Here is an 18,457-nt window from a genome sequence, read left to right as displayed (position 1 = left end):
AAGTTTACCAGAGTACCCTTGGCAGAAAGTGGCGGAGAAATAAATTGCTGGGGGTTTCTGTGGGTGCTAAAGACAGGAGACGCCGGAAAGTCTTACTGTGTACACCGGGCTCTTGTTAACTTGGGGCCAGTTCACCAAGAACTGTAAGACGGGAGGACTGAAAGGCCATACTCAAGCTGTATAGTGCCTAAATCCTCTTACATTCCACAGCATTTCCCTTAACAGAGAGGAGTGCATGAAGCTCCCTCCAACTGTCTTGGGAAGTTTTTCAGGGAGCGTCACGAAAACTGTCACCAAAATACGGGAGCTGTGGGCTCACAACCACTTTCCCCCTCGTCTGCGCTCCGCCAATATGCACTAGATCAATTCTAGTTGCTCTTGCCGGAAGTGTGGCTAAGGTTAGTACTAAACGACGCCGCGCTTTGACCTATGTGGGTGGGGTCAGAGTCGCGTTTTAGCTACTTCTGGCTTAGCGCCGGAAGTGTGTCTGTGTAGAACGGGTGCTTGAAGGTTGGTCAGGAAGTGTTCTCTAGGAGGCGGTTTCACCGGGAAGCTTTTTCGTCTAGAACACTTCCTGTTTCCTAGTAACAATAGGAAGTGTCTGCGGAGCTGCGGGTAGACTCCTGTGTCTTGCCAGCTGCGCTCTCTCTGCTCCACTTCTTTCCCTCTCCACCTGCGTCTTTCCTCCCCCCCGCCCCCACACCCTGGGAGCCCTGGCGGAGTGTGCGTGCGTGGGAGCGCGAGAGCTCCAACACAGCTACCCCTTGGGGCGCGCGGCTGCAGTTAGGGTGAGGGTCCCATTGCGCAGGCGCGCCCCCGTTCGCGGTCCTCAACTGAATCACCCGCGGCGGGAACGAGAAGGGGCCAACTGTGCGAGGTAGGGGTCCTAAGAGGAAATTGGCCGAGAAGATAAGTGAGGCGAGAAGACTCAGTTGGTCAGGAGATCATGCGATCAATAGAAGGGATTCAGTCTTGAGCGACGGGCTTTGTGAAGTGAGAGTTCGGGGAGCAGGTTCAATGAGGGGATTTAGTCGGGGGTGGTTGTTATTGGGGTCCGATGGAAGTGAAGAATCAGTCAGAAAGCCAAGGTGATTTAGTAGGCACAGGGTCCTGCAATGGAGAGGGCAAAGGCTTTTGGAAAGATTACCTCGATAAGTGGTTTTGCTCATGTGTATACAGCAACAGCAGGCTTTGCGGTGTTACTGAGGTTGAGTGACACAATGAATATTCTTTATTTAGCACAGTGCCCGGCACATGGTAGTGCTCAATTACCATGCATTACTGTCATCATCAGTATTATGACAGGAGATAGAGAACTGAGAAGGGGCAGTGGTGAGGCTATAGTGAGGAGGTGTGGGAAAGAAAAAGGTAGGGAGTAAAGACCAACCAGAAATGGGATGGAATTTCCATGATGGAAGATAGTTTGGGTTCAGGGGAAGTAGGTGAAAGAAATGGCCAATAGAATCTTTTAGGAAGGAGACTTTGTGACTCCAAAAGGAGTAAGGGATGTGGGAGAACTAGCCAGCTCCTTCTTTGGAGGGGACCCCTAACTTCATCTCTCAGGCCTTCATCTGTTAACTGGAGAAAACACTGCTTTTTCAGTGTTTCAACTGGAGAAAAAGGCACAGCTTTTTCAGTGTCTCTAAGCTACTCTGTTTAGCTCAGGGGTGAAGGAAGGAGGATTGGACACCTCTCATTGAAAATCCTAGAAAAGGTTCAGGTTTCCTTTAAACATGTTACAGAAGATAGATGGTTTGTTTGTTTCAGAATTACAGAGAGCTCTGGCTTGGTAGCTCAGTTGGTTAGAGAGTTGATCTGATACATTAGGGTTACAGGTTCAGTTCCCAATCAGGGCACATACGAAAACCAACCAATTAATACATAAATAAGTGGAACAACAAGTTGATATTTCTCTCTCTTTCTCTAAAGTCTTTTTTTTTTTTTTAATAGAGAGAAGAGAGGGGCAGTAGAACTTTTTGGATCTGATCTGAAAAACAGGTTAATAGGTATGTGATCAGTAGTTGGTTACATTCCTCCAGACTACATTCCTCCAGACTTTCCTCATCTATACCTATAGGGAAGCTCCCATATTTGGGGAGCTTGTGTACAGGGTGTCCTTAAATGATGGTGCTTCTAGATTAGATCCAGTAGAAAGCAGGTCCCTGGGCATTGCTCTTTGGGGAACCTCTCTGTGACCTCTGATGAACTTGTTACTTATAGGACTGAGAGGCAAAGTTAATTCAGGCCTTCTGACCACTGCTCCTTCTTCCTAGACCTTGGCTCTACCACCAGAGGAAGATGCTGCTACCACCTGCCTGTTCTTCCTGAACCTCTAGGTTTCTGCCACACTGCCCCATGGAGGATGCACCCACCTCACTCAGCTGCTGTGACTGTCAGCACCACTTTTCTAGTCTCCTGGAACTGTCAAGGCATCGAGAACTGCTCCATTCATCCTCCAACCAGTACAGTGAGGAGGCTGACGGCATCCCTACACCCTATCACTGTCAGCAGTGTGGAACGAGCTACCATCATCCAGAGAGCTTGGTCAACCACTGCTGTACCCACGAGACTGGCCTTTTTCCCTGTACCACCTGTGGCAAGGACTTTACCAACCCTATGGCTCTCAAGAGCCACATGAGGACTCATGCTCCTGAGGGCCACCCCAGTGAAGCTACTCCACAGCTCCAGGGGGAGACAGTGTCCACTGACTCCTGGGGTGAGAGGATTGGACATGGGGAAAGCTGGGAAAATAAAAAAACTCATGCTGAAGAGACATCTGCTCGTGCATCTGGACCTGACCACAAGGCAGTTCTGCATACCTGCAAAAATCCATGCACCAAACTAAGAGAGGGCTGGGAAAGCCAGCCAAATCCTGAGGAGGGTGCAGAGGGCTGGGGGCTCACCACCAACTCTTCCAGAGCCCCACCGCTCCCCACTCCAGCCAACAGCCTCCTTAGCAATTTGGAACAGTACTTGGCTGAATCAATGGTGAATTTCACGGGAGTCCAGGAACCCACTCAGTCCCCTCCTGCTGAGGAAGAGCGGCGGTACAAGTGTAGTCAATGTGGCAAGACTTATAAACATGCTGGAAGCCTTACCAACCACCGCCAGAGCCACACTCTGGGCATCTACCCTTGTGCCATCTGCTTCAAGGAGTTCTCTAACCTCATGGCTCTGAAGAACCACTCCCGACTACATGCTCAATATCGGCCTTACCAGTGTTCCCACTGCCCCCGTGCATTTAGGCTTCCCCAGGAGATGCTAGAACACCAGCAATCCCATGAGGGAGAAAGGCAGGAGCAGCTGGAGGAAGAGAAAGGGTTGCCGACCACCAATGGGCACACAGATGAGAGCAGCTGGGACCAGCTCCCTAGTACACTGATGCTGAATGGCTCTGGGGAACTAGAGGACAGTGGCCTGGAGGAGTACCGACCTTTCCGCTGTGGAGACTGTGGCCGTACTTACCGCCATGCTGGGAGCCTTATCAACCATCGCAAGAGCCACCAGACAGGTGTTTATCCCTGCTCCATCTGTTCCAAGCAGCTGTACAACGCAGCTGCTCTCAAAAACCATGTGCGGGCTCATCACAGACCCCGGCAAGGACCTGTGGAGGATGGGCAGCCATCTGAGCCACCAGCTCCCATGCCTTTGGCTGAGACCACCCACAAAGACAGAGAGGTCCCCACTACCACCCTGGACTACCGCCCCTATAAGTGCAGTGAATGTGGTCGGGCTTACCGCCACCGAGGGAGCCTGGTGAATCACCGACACAGCCATCAGACAGGAGAATACCAGTGCTCACTCTGTCCCCGCAAGTATCCCAACCTTATGGCCCTGCGCAACCATGTGCGGGTCCATTGCAAGTCTGCTCGCCGCAGCACAGGCTCAGGGTCTGAAGGTCCCTCCAGCCACCTCAAGGTGGAGCCTGACGTGGTGGGAGCAGAGGTAGCCCCATGTACAGATCAGGGGAATGGGTGGAAACATAAAGAGGAGGCCACTGATGTCTCTCCAGTGGCAGATAGGACAGCACCACAGATAAGTAGCATATATGGGACGTTCTCTGAAGACTGTGAGAGTCTTAAACAACACGGCCAGACCCATGGGGCAGGGGAATACAGCAGAACAAAGACCAAGGTGTCACCTCCTCGGGCATTTGCTTGCCGAGACTGTGGAAAGAGCTATCGCCACTCAGGCAGCCTTATCAACCACAGGCAGACCCACCAGACTGGGGACTTTAGCTGCGGGGCCTGTGCTAAGCACTTCCACACTATGGCTGCCATGAAGAACCATCTGAGACGCCACGGTCGACGGCGGAGCAGGCGGCACTGGAGGCGGGCTGGCAGTGCTGGGGGGAGCGGAGAAGCCAAACTCCCATCAGATGGGAACTGGGCCCGGGCGTTTGTAGAAGACAGTGAGGGCCCGGGCTGTCCCCAGGACTCTTCAGGGGAAAGTCCCAGTGGAGCAGAAAAGAACTTAGAAAGTGACATGGGCTGTTTGCAGGCTCAAGGTGAAAGAGACAAATGTGGGCTTGAGAGGGATGAGGCCTGTTTCCAGAGTGATAAAGAGAGTAGAGGTCCTGAGAAAGGACTGGAAAAGGAGGCCTGTTTCCTTGACAACTTGGACATCCCAGGTGATGAGGAAAGCAATGGGACACGCTCCTGTGATGGCCTCACTGGGGTGGATGAAGACCAGACACTGGCCACTGGTCAGCCCACTTCTTCTCACTCTGTTGAAGGTGCCACTAGCTGGCAGGCCGAAGTCTCCCACACGTGTTCTGACTGTGGGCATTCTTTCTCCCATGCCACTGGCCTGCTGAGCCACAGGCCTTGCCACCCACCAGACATCTATCAGTGCTCCCTCTGCCCGAAGGAGTTTGACTCTCTACCTGCCCTGCGTAGCCACTTCCAGAACCACAGGCCTGGAGAGGCAGCCCCAGCACAACCTTTCCTTTGCTGCCTCTGTGGCATGATCTTCCCTGGGCGTGCTGGCTACAGGCTTCACCAGCGCCAGGCTCATGCCTCCTCTGGCATGACAGAGGGCTCGGAGGAGGAGGGGGAAGATGAAGGATCAGCAGTGGTGGCCTCCACTCACAGTGCCCCACTGCAACTCTCAGAAGCAGAGCTGTTGAATCAGCTGCAGCGGGAGGTGGAGGCGCTAGATGGAGCTGGTTATGGGCACATCTGTGGCTGCTGCGGTCAGACCTATGATGACCTGGGGAGCCTGGAGCGGCACCACCAAAGTCAGAATTCTGGGAACACTACAGACAAGACTCCCAACCACTTGGGAGAATCAGGTGATGCCACCTGCAATCAAATGGTTGCAGGTGGTATGTTTGAGGGCACAGTGACCTCTCTCTCTGCAGGGTGTGGAGTCACAGAGTCTGGAGAGGGAATAGGTTCCCAGGTTACAGACAGCCTCTGTGTACAGGTTGGGGAAAGTTCTCTGGAGGACCAGCCCCGCCCCTTCCGCTGCAACCAGTGTGGCAAAACCTATCGCCATGGGGGTAGCCTAGTGAACCATCGCAAGATCCACCAGACTGGAGACTACATCTGCCCTGTGTGCACCCGCTGCTACCCCAACCTGGCTGCCTACCGCAATCATCTGCGAAACCACCCACGCTGCAAAGGCTCTGAGCCACAGGTACGGCCCATCCCAGAGGTAGGAAGCAGCAGTGAGCTCCAGAACATGGCAGAGGAGAGGCTGAGGCAGGCAGATGTGGAGCAGTTCCAAGAGGAACTTAAAGTAGAGCCCTCAGAGGAGGTGGCAAGGGTGAAAGAAGAGGCATGGGAGGATACCGCTGTGAAGGGGGAGGCGATGGAGCTGAGGTCGGAGACTGCAGAGAAGGGCTGCCAGACTGAGGCAAGCTCTGAGCGGCCCTTCAGCTGCGAGGTGTGCGGCCGGTCATACAAACATGCTGGCAGTCTCATTAATCACCGGCAGAGCCACCAGACTGGCCACTTTGGCTGCCAGGCCTGCTCCAAAGGTTTCTCAAACCTCATGTCCCTCAAGAACCACCGGCGCATCCATGCAGATCCCCGGCGTTTCCGCTGCAGTGAGTGTGGGAAGGCATTTCGCCTGCGGAAACAGCTGGCTAGCCACCAGCGGATCCACATTGAGAGGGGCAGGGGTGAGGGTACCCAAAAACCGACTCGGGAAGATTGGCCTTTCCGGTGTGGGCAGTGTGGGCGGAACTATCGCCATGCAGGCAGCCTCCTGAACCACCAGTGCGACCATGAGACAGGCCAGTACAGCTGTCCTACCTGCCCCAAGACCTACACCAACCTCATGGCCTTGAAGGACCACCAGAGGCTGCACTTGGAGAACCGGCGGCGGCGACCAGGGCGATCCCGGCGGGCAGCTGTCCGCTGTGCCCTCTGTGGCCAGGGCTTCCCTGGCCGGGGTTCTCTGGAGCGGCACCTACGAGAGCATGAAGAGGAGACCAAAAGTGTTCAGGAAGGCCCCGGTCGCACAGAGGGCAGCAAGGGGAACCTGGCTGATGACAAGGGACTACAGGACAGATCAGGTGTTACTGATTTAGTATCCCAGTTGGAGTATGGAGCCATGAGACCAGGGGAGCAGAGTCATAGCCCCATCAGGGCAGCAGGTTCAGAAGCCACAGAGCCAGTATCCTTGGGCCTGGGGCAAGCAGATGGGTGGCAAGGAGATGGGAGACCAGTGAATCATATTGGAGATTGGGTCCCTCAAGGTCATGTACTGACCAAACCAGAAGATGAGTCCGGGGACAGTGTCCCCATGAGCCCTTGCCACCTTGGTAACAACCAGCCCAGTGGACCTAGTCTGAGTCAGGTGGGTTGCTGGGACAATGGAGACAGTAGCCCTCAGCTCCAACCAGAGAGCTACCCCTTTTCTTGCTGCCATTGTGGTAAGACTTGCTGCCAATCAGAAGGCCCCACGAACCACCACTCCCATAAGACAGACAACCACTATTGCCTGCTTTGCTCCAAGGAATTCTTGAATTCTGTGGCCACTAAGAGTCACAGCCATAACCACATAGCTGCCCAGACCTTTGTTTGCCCTGACTGTGGCAAGGCCTTTCAGTCCCAACACGAACTAGTCAGCCACCTGCCAACTCATGCCAGGGGCCTCAGTCAGGTGCCACCCCGGACAGAGGACACCAGAGGTTCTGAAGCTGGGACTGTAGAGGATAAAGTGGATCTCCCTCATCAAGAAAAAGCCCAGAAGGCCCCAGGAGAGAGTACTCAGAGAGCTAATGGAGGGCAGAGAGTACAGACCACAGTGACTGAAGACGAAGAGCGGCCCTTCCGGTGTGCCCAGTGTGGGCGTACCTACCGCCATGCTGGTAGCCTGCTAAACCACCAGAAGGCCCACACCACTGGACTCTATCCTTGCTCCCTCTGCCCCAAACTTCTACCCAACCTACTTTCCCTCAAAAACCATGGCAGGACCCACACGGACCCCAAGCGCCATCGCTGCAGCATCTGTGGCAAGGCCTTCCGGACAGCTGCCCGGCTGGAGGGCCATAGGCGGGTCCATGCACCCCAGGAAGGGCCTTTCACCTGCCCTCATTGTCCCCGCCACTTCCGCCGCCACGTCAGTTTTCTGCAGCACCAGCAGCAGCATCAGGAGGAATGGACAGTGGCCAACTCTGGTACGTGAGTGTGAATGGGCAGAGGACTGAAGGACCCCAGAAGAGGTAGGCATATGAGGGAAGGCAAAATCTGGGCCCAAGATGATGGGAGAGCAAGGAGTGAGAGGAGAGGGTCACATGGATTCCAAGAGGTGGTCAGGAGGTTGGGTGTAGAATGAGAAAACTAGTTTGAGGATGCTGCCTTTTGGGTGGTCTAGATCTGAGACCCTGAGTTGGGTAAATAAATAGCATGGTGGGGTGGGGTGGGGTGAGGAGTGGTCATGGGTAGAGACAGCCATCTAGGCTCCTCTGCAGTGCCGGAGCCAAAGAGTAGTCTTTTTGTTCTGGAAGTGGAGGCAACTGGGAACCATCTGGCTACTGCATCTGGAAATCCTGATCCAGCCAGTAATGATTCCCAGAGACAGGTGATCTAGGTTCTGCCCTTTCCTAGAGTAGGCAGGGAGCCAGGGAATGGGAAATGGGGTGCGGGAGGCACCCCCCAGGCTGGACTTTGTGGTTTCAGTGCAGAGAAACTGGGCCATTGATCGGCCCCCAGCTCCCTGCCCCTCTTTCCCTACATCTAGTCTCTGCTTCCCCTCTTTTCTTGGAAACTAGACCTTTGGTCCTTTCCTGCCAGTATTGCCTCACATCACTTCTCTTTATTCAGCCCTTTTCTTCTTTTTCTGCTGGGTATATCCTTTTTAGGATCCAACCAAACTACCCTTTCTACCTGCACACCCCCTACGACTAGCACACCTTCAACTAGAGGACTGAGTCACAGATAATTGTTTCTTTGAAACCAGGCCCAGCTGGAGCAACAACAGTCATTAGCCCCTATCTCCCTTCTCTATCAGGAAATCTCCAGAGTCACCTCCACCCAGCCGAGGTGGAAGATGAGGCTGTGGAGGAGTGGGACAGCCTGTTCCTTCAGCAAGCACTAGGCTTGTTTGCTTCACCTCCTCTAGAGATCTCCCAGGACCCATTCCATTTAGCGGCCACCAAGGGTGGGTGTCCTGAGATGGGAGGCCCTTGACCAGAGATTGTTAGGGAAGGAGGGGTTGGTGGCTGAGATTCCCCTGAGAGAGCTAGTGAGATGGCTTTTGGAATAAAAGATTTCTTGTGACCTCAAGGGAATGAGTAAGGAGTCAGTTTGCCAAGTCTGGGAAAATAATTGGAAGTCCTAGGATTCTCGGGTTCTCATACAAGTTCCTGGGGCCATGGGCAGGGCTAGGAAGGGAAGTAAGTACAAGATGTGTGGAGTGGCTCCCTCAGTAACCTCTCTCTCTCTCCCCCAGAAGCTTCAAAGACACCAGCGGTGGGCAGGTCATTGCCCCCTCCACCCACCTCCACGACTCCACTCCTGGACCCTTCACCCCAGTGGCCTGCAGATCTCAGCTTCTCTCTCTGAACTTCAAGTCTCCAAAGATCAGAGTACAGGGCAGGAGTGCGGGTTGCAGGGAAAGGCTTGACCTCCATGTTCTACTCAGGAGTAGTTTGGGCATCCCCATCCGTTCTCCTCTCCCCTTGCAAAAAAGACCCAGATCTGACTTCTTTCCCAAGCAGGGGGTGAGGTATTCCTCATGTCCCTCTCCTTGAAGGACCTCTTTCCCCAGCTTTTGTCACTGTGCTATTCATTATGACCAGTTCTGCAAGAAACTCAGTGTCAGGGTCTGCCATGATATCAGGCCACCTTCACCAGCCAGATTCCAACACGAGGGAGAGGCAGATGCAGAAAGAGCCAGGGGTAGGAACGTTACCTATGGAAGGGAGTCCTTTTGCTACAATTTGTAACTTATTTTCTAAAGTCTATTTTGTAACAATTTATTTAAGTTTAAAAAAGAAAATTGCACACACAACCCCGCCCTCACCAAAAAAAAAGTTTTCAAAGTACATGGTTGGTGTGATTGTATCTGAGGGGACAGAGAACAGGGAAAGCTGGGACATCAGCAGAGGTGAGGTGGGGGCTATCCACGGGTGACAGCTCCCTGTTCTGTGGGGTTAGGAAACGGCGGCTGATGATCCAGGCAGGCTCCTTCCCAAAACCCACTGGGCTGTTTGGGCCCACCACAGTGTCTGGAACTGTGTGGGTGAGGAACGGAGAGGGGCCGAGGCAGTGATGTGTTTGCAGCATCCCAGAGCCACCTGACAACAGCCAGCTGGTTGGCCTGTCAAGGAGAGGGAATGGGGACGGTGGCCTCATCTTCACAAATCTCCCCCCCTGGAAGGAAGAGGGAAGAAGTACTACTTAGCCCTGATGGATTAAGAAACAGTTCAGAGAGGTTGGGAGGTCTGTTCCAAGTCACAATGATGGAGAGCCAGAATTTGAATCCAGAGAGATCTGTCTATTGTTCCACCCCACCCAGGGCAGCTAGAGGTGAGTCAGAATAGATCTTTCCCTAGTCAGAGAGAAGGGGTCTGGAGAGGGAAGTGTCAGCAGGAAGGCCCTAGGGCCACATACTTATATTGGCCAGGCAGCTTCCAGTCTCAGCCTCGGGCTCTGGCTCCTCAGTGAAGTACACCTGCCAGTCCAAACTGCTGATCCAATTCTCATAGGTGGGGAGCGCTGTGAAGACCGCAGGCCATGCGGGGCCTTGGCAGGCATCTCCAAAGCTGTGCAGCCCAGCCAGGAACCATGTGCCCCTCACCTCATGCACCAGTGGTGCCCCAGACAGGCCCTGTCAGAGATCAGGTGGCACTAGGTGACTTCCTCTTACCCCTAGGCAGCTGCAAGGGGCAGAAGGGACTAGGAGCTGGCCTGAGGCTCTGGCTTTTTGCATGCCAGTTGGCAGAAAGGCTGAATTTCAGGTGAGAGGCAGCTCTGGAGGCCAGGCCTGGCAAGTGTTGTACATTAGCTGCAGGGTGAGGATGCCAGGGGTCTGTGGGATAAGGTTTGGAGGATGGGCTTACCTCACAGCGGGGTGGCTCACCCACAACACTGGTACACACCATCCCTGGCAGAATGGGAATACTATTGCTCCCAAGGGTAGTTTGCAGCCGGCTGCAGGCTCTGGGACCCAGGAAAGTGACAGGCACTGTCTGAGGGGAGCTGGTGCCTGTGGTGAGGGGGCAAAGACTTGGCTGCCTCAGTGGCCTCTAGGCTGGATGGACAGCTGGTGGTGGCCCCACCCTACATACCTGTTCCTTGGTGGGCCAGCCCCAAGACCCAGCCACGTTCCCCATCAGGCAGGTGGTGGTTAGCATAGGGCAGGCAGAGGGGCCGCAGGTTGGGGCCTAATGTCACAGGCTGGGCCAGGAGCAGGAGGGCCACGTCGTAGCCCCCTTCTGGGTGGGTGTAAGCCCCATGCAAGATGAGTTGCTTGAGGCTGTGTTCCTCGGGTCCAGCCCCCAGCCTTACGCTCCATTCCTCTGGGCTCTGACGCCTGTGCAGAAACAGCACTGACAGCATTTGGTGGGTGGGTTGTCAGCAAGGATGGGGGGTCACAAAGGTGAGGGAGACAGGGCTCACCCAATGAAGCAGTGGGCAGCAGTCAGCACCACTGCCTCTGATACCAGGGCTCCGCCACAGGCCAGCTTCCCCTGGTGCTTCAGCCTGGCGTCCCAGGGCCACGGGGAGGGGGATTCTGCTTGGGTCCCTTCTCTTCCCAAGGTTCCGCAGGCTGAAACAGATTACAACATCTTTCTTATTGCAAAGTGCTCACTGCATGCCAGAACCTGTGCTAAGCACTTCCCAGGTACTATGAGATCCTCACAATAGCCTTTTAAGTTGAATTTTGTTAGCCTTGTAACCAAAGTTCCAGAGAGGTTAAGTGACTTTTTAACTCAGTAACTAGAGGTACATAGCCGATTTGATATCCAAAAGCCAGGGCCTATGCTTTTAACCCTGATGGTCCAGCCTCAAGGGAGTGTGGCCTGCTCATCATTCCTCCACTCCATCTGCACCCCTCCAGGCTTGGACTGGCCCCAGAATTCCTGGCTCATTAGTACTTCTCTTCCCATCAAGACAACTTCCAAGGAATTATTTTGCATGCAGCTTGCATGTTAGTCACTTTATGCTAGAATTCTAAGTGGGAGCCATGCCCTGTCCAGTCTGACTGGGTCCCTGCTTAGAAATTTGCAGCTAACCTCAAAAACCTTCAGCCTGTCCTGGCTGATGTAGCTCAGTGGATTGAGTGCAGGCTGCGAACCAAAGAGTCACCGGTTTGATTCCCAGTCAGGGCTAACTGACTGGGTTGTGGGCTAACTCCCCCAGTGGGGGGAGCAACCCCCCACTGAGAGGCAACCACACACTGATGTTTCTCTCCCTTTCTCCCTTCCCCTCTCTCTCTCTAAAAATAAATAAATAAAATTTAAAAAATTAAAAAAAAAAAAAAACTTCAGCCAGATCACAGAGATCCCTCTTCTTACCTAAACTCCAAACCTACAATGTTTTGAAGCATCTGCCTCTCAGCCCTAAATGGGGCTGTTCCCATTGTAGGGGCTCAAAGGGGCAAGCCTTAAAGGCCCCTAGTTAGCATATGGCGGTTGTGGATGCCCTGTGTCAATTATTCCAAGTGGCTTCTACCAGCTGCCCAGAAGTCCTCATGCAGGCCCGGGTATCCCCACATGTCACACTCTTAACAGCCTCTGCTCTTACCTATGCAGCTGTCCTCATCACTGATCTCCAGGGTCTCTGGGTTCTGGGTCAGAAAGGCTGCCCCCCAAGCTCGACCCTGCAGCCAGGAGCTGTGAGCAGCCATGTTGGTCAGCAGCACAGGAGTGTCTTCCTGGGCACAGCTTGATGTGAAGCTGATGATCCCAGCCTGAACCCAGTGTCCATCAGGTTCATGGCACAGCACGGGACCCCCAGAATCTCCCTGGAGCAGGCAACGGAGTCAAGGACAGACCCTGAGCCCCAGCCCTGGGCAGACATCCTCTGCAGCCCTTTCCACCCACCCCTGTGGACTGAGGAACCAGCCTGAAGCCAGAACCCCTCCCTTTCTGCTCCCTTCCCCTCTCCTCCCCCTCAGACCTGACAGGGCCCCTGCACCCCAGGCTGGGCACCCCCACACAGCATCCCAGGCCGGGCTGGGCTGGCCAGAAGCCGCTGGTGCAGCCTGTTGTAGAGACAGTTACACGTAGAGCGGCTGATTAGACGCAGGCGCAGATTCCGTAGGGTCCTGGGAGCTGGCAAAAAGACAGGAAATTGGGGCCAGAGTCTGGGCTCTGGGGAGCAAGGGAGACTAGAAGAAGGGACAGTTGGCAGCTGAGTCTGTGTGACAGTGGTCAAGTGGAGTGCCTCTTTGGGCTTTAGTCTGGGACAGCACTCACCATCATTGGTGTCCTGATCCCAGCCAGTGGCCCAGCAAGAGGTCCCAAAGTGAAAGCGATGGGCAGGTCGGGGCAAGCAGAGGGGTGTGTGGGCCGTGGGGTGGGCGAGCTGTAGCAGGGCCAGGTCTGAGCCCTGGCTGTAATGGTTATAGGCTCTGGGAAGCTGCAGAGCAGTCACCCTCACCTCCTCAGAGCCTGGGCTCACCCCCTCACGCTGCAGAGAGCCCAGGACAACTGACCAGGAGTTCAGTTCTGTCACTGCGGCCCTGGAAGGAAAGAGACAAGGCCCAGTCATGGAACGCATAGGGAGACAGTGACACCAAAGAAGACAGAACAAAGCAGGTGAAAAATGGGTAAGTATCAGCCATGGCTTTAAGCAAGGTCCTTACTTCTCCCAAGCTGTTCTCATTTGTAAGGTTTCTACCACGAAGGTTGTTAAGCTTAACTTGATAGTAAGTACCTCACGCATAGCATAGTCTCAATAAATGCTACTTTGTTATTCTAGGGGCAGGGATCCATCTTGTGGAGTCTGGGGACAAATCACCCACCCGCAAAGCTGGAAACCTTGTCTGACCCCAGCCACAACTCACTTTTCAAAGCAGTGGGCAGCGGTGAGGACCCAGCTGTCTGCCACCAAGGATCCACTGCAGATGTGGACGCCCTCCCTCCTCACACTGGCCTGCCACGGCCACTCGCCAGGCCCTGTGTTGCCCTCCTGAGGTTCAGGGGGGCCAGGGCCACGCTGCCCACAGGCTGTAGAGAGGGGTGGGTCAGGCTAACAGCAGACACCTATCCCCAGGGTCTGACCGGACCCAAGTGAGACCCAGGCCCCATGTGTCCAGAGCTTACCATGTTGAGCTGCTTGAAGACCTAGGAAGACAGAGACACAGGTGAGACGTGGGGAAGCCTTACCTGCCTGACCCAGCTTTGATGGAGGTGACAGGTTGAGGGACAGGCCCTGGGCCCTTGCGTATGACTCCGTGGCTACCTCACCATCCCCTCCCAGAATGAAAATATTTATATGAGGTCAAGAAACAGTTTTTATTAGAACCTATTCAGAGCATATGCCCTGTAATTAATTATCCTCCCGTAGCTGCACTCAGCACTCCAGGGTCCAAGGAGCAGGGCCCAGGGTTAGATTGAGACTGGGCCATTCCCTGCTCCAGGCTTCAGAACCCCCAACTCCTGCCCCCGCCACGGAGTCAGGGAGGCGGCCTACATAAGTGGAGAGCATTAGCTTAATTGTGCCCTCAGCCAAGAAAGCCTAAGAGGAAGGATTAGAGGCCTGTGTCATGTCCAAATGAGGAAGGGCTCTGAGGGATTGAGGCTGACCCCACCCATTCCAACAACTCAGACTCCTCCACCTTTCCAGAAACTGCCAGACTCTACTAAGGTGTCCCCTGCCCTGACTCTTTCCCTAATAGGCACATACAAACACACCCATTGAGCATCCAAGCCAGGAGAGATGGGACATATTTAAAGACCAGGGAACTGAGGCTTAAGGGCCTCAGAACTTGCCTAGGGTCTTCCTGGAAATAGAGGCAAACAGGCACAGGGTACACACACAGGGCACAGGCACTGCCACAGTTCCTGCAGACATAGACTGTAATGCGGCCCAAGAAACTCACCCATGTTGACACAGGCAACCACATCCACCTCCCCACGCACATAGGCAGACACAGTTATGTCACTACAGGTGGACTGTCACCGTACAGTCTTCCTCACACACACACCAAGCTGCGGAGGCTGCTAAGGCAGAAGGTGTCCCCTGAACCCTCACCATACCATTTCCCCACCCACTCAATCACAAGTGGCTCACCCTCTATGAAGACCACGGCTCCCAGGATAAGCAGCCCTGGTCTCCAGCTCTGCTTCATTGCTGCTCCAGGCCACTCTGCTGCCCGTGCTGTGGTTCTCAGGCCACCTGGGTCTCCATAGCTCCACCTCTGCTCCGCCCCCAGTTGGCTAGGAGTCAGGCGTCACTGCTTTTCCTGGGCTGGCAAGGGAGCCAGTGGCTCCTAGTTCTTGGGCTGTAGCTGTGTGACCCTGGGCTATTTATTCACCAACATTTGCTGGGCCTTAGCCAGGGCCAGACTACCTGGGTTCAAATGCCAGTTCCCCCACTCACTTGAGTAACTTTGGACAGTTAGCCTATCTGTACCTTGTCTGAAAAACTCAGACTTTTTTAATGTAAAAATACACCAGAGCCTAGCATAGAGTAAACCTGCTCCCAGCATGGAAGCTATTCTCCTGTGACTATGAAGGGTACAATGGGCAGGCCCTCCCAGTTCTCACTTTACATTTCAGCTTCCCCAGCTTTCTCCCAGGCTCAGGTCCAAGTGGATTCCGTATACCTTTTCCCATCTTGCTTTAGAAAGAGGTGTCCGGGGCTGGCTGTCAAGAAGCCAGGGCTCTCAGCTACTTCTAGCAATGAGACTGGCCCGTCTCAACACCTCTCTGGGCCTGCTGCCTTTCTGGCATTCAGGGTTACAGTGGTGCCCACCTTTCTTGCCAGTGTTGGGAGATTCAGTCAGGAGGGGAAAACATTCAGGATGCATCAGTTTTCTCTTCCTGACTTCTACCTCAGGCCAGCCCAGACTGTTCAGGAACCCTAATGCCAACACAGAGGCAGCTGTGGATAGGGTGAAGCGCACTGACACTGGAGCCAGGGGGCCCTGGCGAATTAAAATCTTAAGGGCTCTCTAACTCCCTATCCAGGCACTAGCTGTGTGATCTTAGGCAAACTGCTTAGCCTCTCTGTACCTCAGTTAGGGATAATAGTAGCAACATCATACCATTGCTATAAGAATTAAGTGAGTTTACACATGTCATGTTCTTAAACAGTGTTTGGTGTACAGGTAAGTGCTCAGGAGATATTAGGAAAAACAAATCTAAAATACAACCTGTCTCTGGCCGGCCCTTCAGGCCAGGGGTGGTAAAAAAGGCAGCCAGAAGAGTTAAGGTGACGCTATAAGAAGAACTTCCCAGCAAGCATGTATAGAACCAGAAGGGCAGCTTACCATTGCAAGAGCATGCTTGGCCCTTATAGGAGAGGAGACCTGGCTCCATGGGCAGCAGGGACAAGCTGCCAGCCTATTTCCTGGGGGTGGGGGCTGGTGGCGCCCCAGGTCTTGCTGACTCTACATGCTGGAGAAGGAACTAAATACCCTTCCCAGGCAGGCCCTCCACTCTCCTTCTGACTCATATCCTTCCAGTCCCAGAGGAGGCAATACTCAGGGAGGCCCAACACTTAGGATCCCTGGCAGACAGGTGGCTCAGACTTGGCCAGTTTAAGAAATTTTATTGCTCAGAAACTTCCCTCCTTGGGCAGTGGCAGAAGCTTTGGAAACCAATCCTTGGGGACAGAGCCAGAGGCAGTAGATGGAGGAAAGAGTGTGGCACATTTGGTCCATTGTCCTGTTTTGGGAGTATGGTGGAGGCGGGTTGTAGACTGTTATATGGACCCAGACATATCCCCCTTGGGCAAGGATGACGTGCCAAAGCAGAGCATAAGAGGTCATCCTGGCTTGGGGTAAGGACTCAGTGCCCCTTGACCTTGTCCTGGGGTCCCTGGACCTCCCAGAAGCTGAGCACCATCAGGCCCACATTGACGGCATAGGTAGTGATGCAAACAATGCAGAAATCATAAAGCACGAAGAACAGGATCCAGGCCAGGTAGACAGAACCAGCAAGAGACACTAGGGAACTCAGCAGCAGCAGAATAGATACCCAGCGGCCCCGGAGGCAACCTGCAAGGGAAAAAAGGGTCAAACATGGGCTTCAGGGACTGGCCACCTCTAGAACATTATCATGACTTCATGGTGCCACTCAGACAGCAGAGGCTGTGGGAGAAGAGTCTCTAAAATAAGAGGGTCTGACAGGCCCCACCAAGGCCTTCACTTTCCTATCTGTTCAATGATCCCTGGGGCCCAAATAGTGAACTTTCTTGCTGACATTTCATCTACCAGAGATGAAAGATAATCCCTTAAGATTCCTGCCTCCCCACTGATGCCAAAGAACTTCTGAGTCTTTCCTTCAAAACTGGTGTTGAAAGGCTCCTATCAGTTACCACCCCTAGAGTGCTCAGTGACGAGCAGCTGCCTGTTGGCTAGCTGTATGAGTACCCCAGTTTGTAAGGGATGGGGCTGGGCTGGCCAAGGAAGGAAAGAAGAAAGGGCTGTCATGAAGGGGTGGGGCCTGCAAGGAAGGGGCAGGGGCAGTTACCTAACAGCAGCTGTAGTGTGTAGAAGATGCAACCGAATATGCTGTTGGATTGATTGAAGACACTGTCCGGCCCCAGTACTTGTTCCACCAGTCCAAAGCCCTGACCCCACCTGGTGTGTGTGGGGGGGAAAGCCCGGGTAAGAAATGTCAATCCAGTGCCTTGGACACTGTCCTGGAGGGGCGATTTGTCCAAGAAACCACCTACGCTGGCCTCCTTCCCATTGTGGTCATTCCTCACATCCTAGCTTGAGGTCCAGGGTCGATGACTGCCTGGTGAAGCTTCCCTTTGGGCATATCAGGAATCTGTGTGTTAGCTCCTATCTTCCCCTATTCCCAGGCCCACTCTGGACATGGTTTCCCCTTGGTCTCCCCCTTTTCACTTTAGACCATCAATAATTTATTTAAATTTTTTATTTATTGATTTGAGAAAGAGAAACATCAATTTGTCATTTCAATTACTTATTCATGTTTTGGTTGATTTCTTGTATATGCCCTGACTGGGATCAAATCCACAAGATAGCAAGGTTGACCTTGCTTTACTTAGTCACCAGAGACTGGGAATCGGGGGCAGAGTTCTATCTGCCCTGGACCTCTTAATTCTCCAGTTCCCTGGCCGCCCGTTCCCTTCCTCTGTATTCAGTCATCCCAATAACCCCAGGCCCTCGAGCACAGCCATACTCAAGACCACCATTGTTTATTCTACGTTACCCCTCCTGCCTGGTAACCGTTATTCCCTGGAATCCAGATTCACATGTTACTCCCCAGAATAACTGCAGTCCCCAACACTATCTACCTGTCACCCCACCCCGCAATCCTATCTCCAACACACCCACACCCCATTCACAGGGCAGTGCCCCCTTAAGCAGCCGGGCTCCCCCATGCACCCGCTTTCTGGCACGCCAATCCCAGACTCCAGAACCATCTGGCAACCTGGCCGCCATGCACACTTGGTACCCATGCACTGCTCCCACGAGCAGTCAGATACCCCAAGTCTTCCACTCCCGCGCGCACCTGGAGGAGAAGACGCGCGAACAGCTGATGGCGGTGCCCACGTCGCAGAGAGCACGGTAATCCTGGTCCCGGGCGCGCGCCGCCTTCACATGAAGCGCGTAGAGCGAGAGCACTAAGCCTGTGAGGCACAGTACGAGCCTCGCCCAACCGGGGCTCTCCCACGTAGCGCCCATATCTCCAGGTCCCGCCAGAAGCGCCACGGAGCAGGGGCGGGGCAGGGCATGGCCACGCCCTCTCCCTCCCCTCAGGGTGAGGAACATCCTGGTCTCCCGCTCTCTGACCCAATCGGGTGTTCTTGGGACTTGGTAGGCGTGCTGGTGAGGTAGCGAAACAGCAGGAATGTTG

The 18,457-nt window shown here is 54.0% G+C and overlaps 3 protein-coding genes across 12 annotated transcripts; 1 reads left to right on the top strand and 2 right to left on the bottom strand.

The window, feature by feature from the left end:
* Nucleotides 1-28: 28 nt before the first annotated feature.
* Nucleotides 29-9,443, top strand: ZNF646 (zinc finger protein 646). 6 transcript variants are annotated; one of them, XM_053671503.1, is made up of 4 exons: nt 29-398; nt 1,951-2,006; nt 2,274-7,630; nt 8,905-9,443. In XM_053671503.1, the coding sequence occupies exons 3-4, from the start codon at nt 2,356-2,358 to the stop codon at nt 9,015-9,017; spliced, it is 5,388 nt and encodes a 1,795-aa protein (XP_053527478.1). In that variant the 5' UTR covers nt 29-398; nt 1,951-2,006; nt 2,274-2,355; the 3' UTR covers nt 9,018-9,443. The 6 variants fall into 6 exon arrangements, with proteins under 6 accessions (XP_053527478.1, XP_036990194.2, XP_053527479.1 ...); XM_053671504.1 differs by lacking the exon at nt 29-398 and adding an exon at nt 501-788; XM_037134298.2 differs by lacking the exon at nt 29-398 and adding an exon at nt 501-877.
* A 164-nt stretch (nt 9,444-9,607) lies between these two features.
* Nucleotides 9,608-16,069, bottom strand: PRSS53 (serine protease 53). 4 transcript variants are annotated; one of them, XM_037134302.2, is made up of 11 exons: nt 14,697-16,069; nt 13,727-13,747; nt 13,468-13,630; nt 12,878-13,143; nt 12,579-12,733; nt 12,204-12,423; nt 11,076-11,226; nt 10,745-10,989; nt 10,517-10,662; nt 10,068-10,284; nt 9,608-9,774 (listed from the first exon to the last, which is right to left on the bottom strand). In XM_037134302.2, exons 1-11 carry the CDS (start codon nt 14,752-14,754, stop codon nt 9,608-9,610), a joined length of 1,809 nt encoding a protein of 602 aa, XP_036990197.2. In that variant the 5' UTR covers nt 14,755-16,069. The 4 variants fall into 4 exon arrangements, with proteins under 4 accessions (XP_036990197.2, XP_036990196.2, XP_053527482.1 ...); XM_053671507.1 differs by having other exon boundaries at nt 9,738-9,827; XM_037134301.2 differs by having other exon boundaries at nt 12,579-13,143.
* Nucleotides 16,070-16,158: 89 nt separating this feature from the next.
* Nucleotides 16,159-18,457, bottom strand: VKORC1 (vitamin K epoxide reductase complex subunit 1). 2 transcript variants are annotated; one of them, XM_037134305.2, is made up of 3 exons: nt 18,113-18,373; nt 17,102-17,211; nt 16,159-16,626 (listed from the first exon to the last, which is right to left on the bottom strand). In XM_037134305.2, the coding sequence occupies exons 1-3, from the start codon at nt 18,370-18,372 to the stop codon at nt 16,418-16,420; spliced, it is 579 nt and encodes a 192-aa protein (XP_036990200.2). In that variant the 5' UTR covers nt 18,373; the 3' UTR covers nt 16,159-16,417. The 2 variants fall into 2 exon arrangements, with proteins under 2 accessions (XP_036990200.2, XP_036990202.2); XM_037134307.2 differs by lacking the exon at nt 17,102-17,211 and having other exon boundaries at nt 16,521-16,626; nt 18,113-18,457.

This window comes from Artibeus jamaicensis, unplaced genomic scaffold (genome assembly GCF_021234435.1).
Source record: "Artibeus jamaicensis isolate MK-2021 breed Jamaican fruit bat unplaced genomic scaffold, CSHL_Jam_final contig_700, whole genome shotgun sequence".
NCBI classification, from domain to species: domain Eukaryota; kingdom Metazoa; phylum Chordata; class Mammalia; order Chiroptera; family Phyllostomidae; genus Artibeus; species Artibeus jamaicensis.
This window is presented reverse-complemented; position numbering and strand designations above follow the sequence as displayed.

Excerpts from the sequence above, each read along its gene's own strand:
- ZNF646 (XM_037134299.2), top strand. The coding sequence starts at position 2,356 with ATGGAGGATGCACCCACCTCACTCAGCTGCTGTGACTGTCAGCACCAC. Across the intron at positions 7,631-8,904 it reads ATGGACAGTGGCCAACTCTG|AAGCTTCAAAGACACCAGCG; the intron begins GTACGTGAGTGT and ends TCTCTCCCCCAG.
- PRSS53 (XM_037134301.2), bottom strand. The coding sequence starts at position 14,754 with ATGAAGCAGAGCTGGAGACCAGGGCTGCTTATCCTGGGAGCCGTGGTC. Across the intron at positions 13,144-13,467 it reads GCTGCCCACTGCTTTGAAAA|GGCCGCAGTGACAGAACTGA; the intron begins GTGAGTTGTGGC and ends CTTTCCTTCCAG. Across the intron at positions 12,424-12,578 it reads GGGTGCAGGGGCCCTGTCAG|GGAGATTCTGGGGGTCCCGT; the intron begins GTCTGAGGGGGA and ends TGCCTGCTCCAG.
- VKORC1 (XM_037134305.2), bottom strand. The coding sequence starts at position 18,372 with ATGTTCCTCACCCTGAGGGGAGGGAGAGGGCGTGGCCATGCCCTGCCC. Across the intron at positions 17,212-18,112 it reads TCGCGCGTCTTCTCCTCCAG|GTGGGGTCAGGGCTTTGGAC; the intron begins GTGCGCGCGGGA and ends CACACACACCAG. Across the intron at positions 16,627-17,101 it reads CACACTACAGCTGCTGTTAG|GTTGCCTCCGGGGCCGCTGG; the intron begins GTAACTGCCCCT and ends TTTCCCTTGCAG.